Source organism: Botryllus schlosseri, chromosome 9 (assembly GCF_051294905.1).
Source record: "Botryllus schlosseri isolate E-star chromosome 9, Bs_hap1, whole genome shotgun sequence".
Classification (NCBI taxonomy): Eukaryota; Metazoa; Chordata; class Ascidiacea; order Stolidobranchia; family Styelidae; genus Botryllus; species Botryllus schlosseri.
The window spans coordinates 24,356,735-24,362,827 of record NC_137244.1 but is presented as its reverse complement, the minus strand read 5'-3'; the positions used below and the strand labels follow the sequence as shown (position 1 = coordinate 24,362,827).

Below are 6,093 nucleotides of genomic sequence, written 5' to 3'. Positions count from 1 at the left end.
GTCACTAGAAACAGTTGCATTGTGGGGAATAGGCTGGACGATTTAGTACAGGAGCTTATGGAAAAACGTCAAGTTTTAAAATATATTTGATTCGTATTGGGTTTGTAGTATTTTATACGAATGGAGCTTTGAATGAATAATCATCGTAACATTCAGGATTTGTTTCAGCCCAATATCTCGTGTTTAAATCTGTGTTATCTGTGTATTTCGACATGTCGAAGATATAAGTGGTTTCGATTGTTCGTGGTAAAATAAGGTTGTCTATTTGTCATCGTATGTATTTTTTTGTGGTTATATTCCTGATGTAGATTGCTTTACTCGTTGTATCCAGCATATTTTACGTGTACAGAAATAACCAAGCTGTCAAAAGATGTACAATGCCAGTTCAGTTATCTTTCAGATATATGTATCTATAGGAAGTAAAAGCATCTACGATTGCCAGCTTGAAGTTATCGTCGGAGCGTGCCTCAGAATTACCTATCCTGGATTCAAAATCTTCATACTGCAATGGAGCTGATGTGAATGCTGTAACTGCCAGCTACGTGGTGGCTGTGAATATTGCTGATGGACCAATATGGAATCGGGGTCTCGTGCACACCAAACATTCCACTGAATACACACAGGTGTGACGCTGAGAACCGCCTTGGCACACCAAAGATATTGCGCTAAACGTACCGGGATGCCAACCCGGCTGATGGAGAAAATTCAGCATCATGGGACATATCAAAAGGCAGTGCTGAAATCAATTGAATGCCATTGTGGTTATTCTACGTATTTATTGTTTCAGCGTATTTAAACAAATCCAAAAAAGAGAAAGTAAAGATATGTCTGCTATGTGTAGCGATGGGGTAGTGATTTCTGTAGAAGTGACTGAATGAGTTCATTGAATGAGAGAAACAAGAAATGCATGGGTCCTTATTCAGATGTAGCTAGAATTGCCCACTTCACAGTGAAATTGAGGCTATGTTGGTTACAGCAATCTGTGCACTGTGGGAGTTCATAATAAATATTTATTTTATCGAATCAATACGGCACAAGATACAATCTAAATGGCGTACATGTATTTGATCATAATTACACCTATAGCTACCCATATACGTGTGTACATGAAGCTTGGCTCGTTTTGCACTTTCATGAAACCAGAAATTAGATTAGATTCAAAACTAACTGGGCATGTGAACATTTCAACACAGTTGCCCACGATACTTGCCTACCCTACTAGATGAAGCACTCGAACCTGGCTTTAGATCAACCATTTCTGTGGTCACACGCAATAACGCGCTGTACTGCCTCGTCACACGAAATACCGCGCTGTACTGTCTCGTACCAAAATGCTGAACTTTCGTTTTCAGAAACACGAGCTTCAGTTATTTTTTTCTATTAAAATAACAACATAAAAAAATAAAAACAGAAATAAATAAATTAATTGTGATCGACTTTACGTCGCCTTCGGCGTAATTAACGGTGATCTGAAAGTCAAATGTGGGATAAGTTAGGGCTTAATATATGCGAACGAGGTATAATAAACGAACCGATTCTGATCTTAGTTCCAATTTAATGGAATTTCTTCTCTTCTGGAGTTTTTGCAGTAAAATGATGAAATTCCAAGAAATTTGGTGCCCACTACCATCTTGCAAAGTACCCCATTCTGCTAGGCAGTTTCTGATTAGTTTGAGCATGTGACAAGGATCTAGAATTACTTGGATTTGATGATCGGGTAAATACGGATTAGTAAAACTAGACACAATGTTCCTGGAGGATATGTTTGCCCCTAATGCAGAAAGCATTGCGAAGTGACATGAAGGTTCGTCACATGTCAATGAAGCAACAGTTGCACCCGCTTCATTAAGCTTGTTTATGCAAATTCTGACCAAATTTGCTCGTTCCGATCCTGTTAAACCATTAATAAAAAAGTATCCAAGCGGGATCTTCCAGGATGAATTGATACAAACAGCCATAAAAACTAATGCATCTTTAGCAAGAGGCAAAGAATCATCATCCTCACAGTCAGTACCCATGTCTACATATCCTCGGTATCGTTTTCCATCCCAAAAAACCTGTTTGCGGATCGACATTTCATCCATCATTATGGAGCATATTACAGGATTTGCTGATGCCTCTACTTTTCCTCTGATAGCAGAAAAGGCAATACTAGTAAAGCCAGGCTCAGCGGGAAGTTTTCCATACCAGCGTCTTATCACACTTGGATGGGGAAGAGCAAGTTGAAAATTATGACGCACAAAATTGTATGCCTTAGTGGAATAATACTGAAGCGTCATTGCAAATGATTGCAGTTACTTAGAGTATTTGACTCCTCTTCCACCAGCTTTTAGCTTCATACGTTGCAAGAGCTCACTTGGTAGACCACTGAATTTTTGTGACATTACCTCTACACACGAATCGCTTATCAAATTGTTCTTTTCAAGAGATGCAATGACCTCATCCAGAGTTTTCACTTTTTTTTGCAGACGGTATGTTCTCATTCTGGCTGCAACCAACCTCTTTTTAATTTCTGCCACCCTACGGCGTTGCTGTTGAACGACTTTCCGAGGAGACGTGTGAGCACAGTAGCTGTGGTCGTGAAGAACTACTTCAGGTTCAGCGGTTTGTGCTTCATAATGCCGTTTCTTATCTGGAACTGCAGAAGGTCTCACTCGTCGGTTATTCGAAGCCTGAAATTTGTGAATTTTATGTTAACTAGGGCTAAAATAAAGGTTTAGTAATTGGAACTCAAACTTCATAAATATATAGTCACTGTCTAGTGTCTACTGTACCTTTGGCCTCATATATTTTGGAAAATTCAGAAATCTTGTCGGCACCGCATTCGTCCTTAAACGAATTCTCCCGCCAACACGGTAAATATCACTTTCTGAAAAATGATCAGAGCAGATGACCGACGATCTTGCAGGCTTCCAGTCTTTTCTTCTAATACATTCTATCCATCTTTCTTTCAGGGAATCATTGGTTGGAAAGCTGCGTTGTAGAGAACATTGTATCAGTTCACAAGTAGTTCTATGATACGAAGCACACCAAATTGACCATTCTTTGTTATGAACGATGATAAAAGTAGCAGGAACATATGTGAAATTATCTTGTTTGATTTAAATATATCTGTTACTTTCTACCCCAGAAGGATAAACTATTGGGTAACCTTTTAAATCTAAAGCCAAAGATAAACCTAAAAATAACATCTTACGAGACAAATCGAACGTCTCGCACGCACAAAGCTATAATGAACTCAACCACGGAATTAGCAATTTGAACTTTAGTGTGAGCATCTGGCACCAGTAATATAGAATTATTGCTCAACTATGCTGGACAAAACCGTGTGGCCCTCAATTATACCTTTCCTTCTAGTCCTACCTCCAACCTTCACGACAATTTTAAGCAAGGATTGAGTACTAAGCTAGTTATTGGCTGAACTGCCCATACAGAATACAAACAATGACCTGGCTGGTCATGCTATTACAGGTATACTGATGAACTGACATGGTGCTGGGACTGCTGATATAGTCTGTTCTGATCATACCAACATCCATATACTTGTGACAAAATGTTCTGGTATAATGACACTTTAACATGGCCTATTCATTAATGCTGTGGCTTATCTGGACAATGTCCAGTGGACATTGATTGACTGTGATGGTCAGGAGATATTAAATTTAGAAACTGATTCTTCAAAGATAGTCTTGCTGCCCTGCATATTCTGCCATTCACTCACTGGTGAAATGTTCTTGGATGCCGACGCTTTACCAAAGACTCTTCATCGCTATTACTTTTCATAAATGACTCCGTGGATATCTTTTTCTGCCTTTTACTGCACCCATAGGCGCAACAAACACTACCACCAAAACGAGATGTCTTCGACATGTCGAAATACACAGATAACACAGATATAAACACGAGATATTGGGCTGAAACAAATCCTGAATGTTACGATGATTATTCATTCAAAGCTCCATTCGTATAAAATACTACAAACCCAATACGAATCAAATATATTTTAAAACTGGACGTTTTTCCATAAGCGCCTGTACCAAGTCGTCCAGCCTATTCCCCACAATGCAACTGTAACATGGTGACAACGCAAATTTGCATAGCCGGAGATGACAGTAGTTCGGGGCTTGCTCACTACTCGCCAAGTCACGTCCAAACATTATGTAGATACAAAATCGTAATGTGACAGCATTACAACATCTTCCTAATATTACAAATTGAATTTATCTTATTATCATAAGCAGTTAGAGTAGGTGGTACTGCACGTAACAATTGGAGCTAGTATATATATAGATTGCAGGGAGAGAGAGAGAGAGAGAGATATGGTATTCTTTTTCGCCTGCACCATCGAGATGCTTTGACGACGGAGATGCGATACGGCCTTTATAGTAAGGTCATCTAGTCTGCACCCCCGGTTTTTTTCTCCTCCATGCTATCCGTGATTGCTGAGCGCCTAGCATGATAGCCGCGGATACCAGTTTTCGAGTCTTTGGTGTGACCCGGCCGGGAAGCGAACCCACGACCTACCGATCGAGAAGCCGGACGCACAACTTTTTTTGGTTGTAATATAGTCGCGACTTCGGTCACCTTATACATATGCAATACATATATATAGAACAATACCCGCCATTTACGGTGGCGGGGAAAAAGATTTTATTTTACAAAAAATAAATGGCGAAAAATCACAAAATGAAAATGCGATATTAATTAACATGGGCCAGAGAAGACATGGCCAGTCCGCCCGGGGACAGTGGACACCAACAAACAAAGGCCTCCACCAAAAACACACAATATATGTGGTGGAGGCCGACATACAACACAAAAAATACAGGGGCGAACTGGCGAGGTCCGACTGCAGGCATTATCATAGTAGTTGTGGTGGTGAAAAATCAAATCAAACTTTTTTGTCGAGAGGTGGGGGAACTCCTCCCCTTAGCATTTAGTACCACTCTGAAACTAAAATCGAAAACTAAAACTGTCAGGGGTCCATTTATGTTAATTTGGGGAGGAGTTCCGTGAATCAATCCAGTGTCCAGTTGCCTGCAGTCGAACCCCGTGATGGCTAGCGGGTTAAGCTAATAACCATTATACAAAACACATAACAAATAAAAAGCACGTGAAGGGGGGGATCAAGTCCTCTCGTGGTCCCGCACACTACACCAAGCCTTCCAGACACGATGAGAGCCGCGCTGAGAAGCGACCACGGCTCGCTCGGAGACCAGCCTGGACTCGAAGACCGAAACACCCATCGCACGTAAGGTGGTCAGGTTCCCGGGGTGGTAACTCCCCAGGGACCCGACCGCGAACGTATGCATCTCCACCACCTTGGCCGTGGCAACGCGGAGAGACTCACAGAGGTCCTTGTACTTTGAGTGTTTCAGTGCGACGGCAGCGTCCATACTGGCTACCCCATTCTCGAAGGGGCACACCACATCGATGACTAAGACCCGGCGACGATCCGCTAGGATGAGGTCGGGTCTCAGCCGCCTGTTGGCCAATGTGGCGTGCTCCTCGCAAACGCGGTCCACATCGCATCTGGAAAAAGAAGAAGAGCTTGGAATACAGTCCAGGAGCACCCCAAGTACCGAATTGTGCCTGTTCGTGATGCTATCCATCACTGGCAGGCAGTGGTTCAGTACGTGGGGCAGGGTCTCAGTATGCTGTCCGCACTTGCAGCAGACCACACTTGGCTCCACACGTTTTCTAAACCGACCCCGGATCGACCGGAGCGGCAGAAGATTCAGCCGAGCTTTAAGCATCCAGCTACGCTCGACTGCCGTCAGGACGTTGGAAGACCGGAGGAAGCGATTGGAGCTCCCGTACCGGCTGTGGCACTCCACAGTTTTGCCCTGGTCGGGAAGCTCCATCCACCGTGTCTTCCAACGTTGATTCACCTTCAGGTGAAGGAATTTGGTTAAGCGGCCCAAATCCTGACAGCAGTCGGCGCCTAGAGCCAACTGGTAGAGCCCGTCTTCGGTCACGAACCAGCGAGCACCGAGACGCCTAGCAACGGGTCGGACCTCGGTCCAAAGCCCGTAGGCGTCTCCGTAAGCCCTGGAATCGTGCCCTGTTAGACTCACGCAGTTTAAAAACTCG

The 6,093-nt window shown here is 43.0% G+C and overlaps 1 protein-coding gene and 1 long non-coding RNA gene across 2 annotated transcripts; both read right to left on the bottom strand.

Moving 5' to 3' along the window:
- Nucleotides 1–1,362: 1,362 nt before the first annotated feature.
- LOC145447291 (uncharacterized) lies at nucleotides 1,363–4,121 on the bottom strand. The gene is made up of 2 exons (XR_013917516.1): nucleotides 2,775–4,121; nucleotides 1,363–2,672 (listed from the first exon to the last, which is right to left on the bottom strand). It is a non-coding gene; the product is annotated as an uncharacterized LOC145447291 (long non-coding RNA).
- A 1,005-nt stretch (nucleotides 4,122–5,126) lies between these two features.
- LOC145446743 (uncharacterized) lies at nucleotides 5,127–5,864 on the bottom strand. Its single transcript, XM_080325098.1, has one exon. The coding sequence runs from the start codon at nucleotides 5,862–5,864 to the stop codon at nucleotides 5,127–5,129; it is 738 nt and encodes a 245-aa protein (XP_080181224.1).
- Between the last annotated feature and the right edge of the window lie 229 nt (nucleotides 5,865–6,093).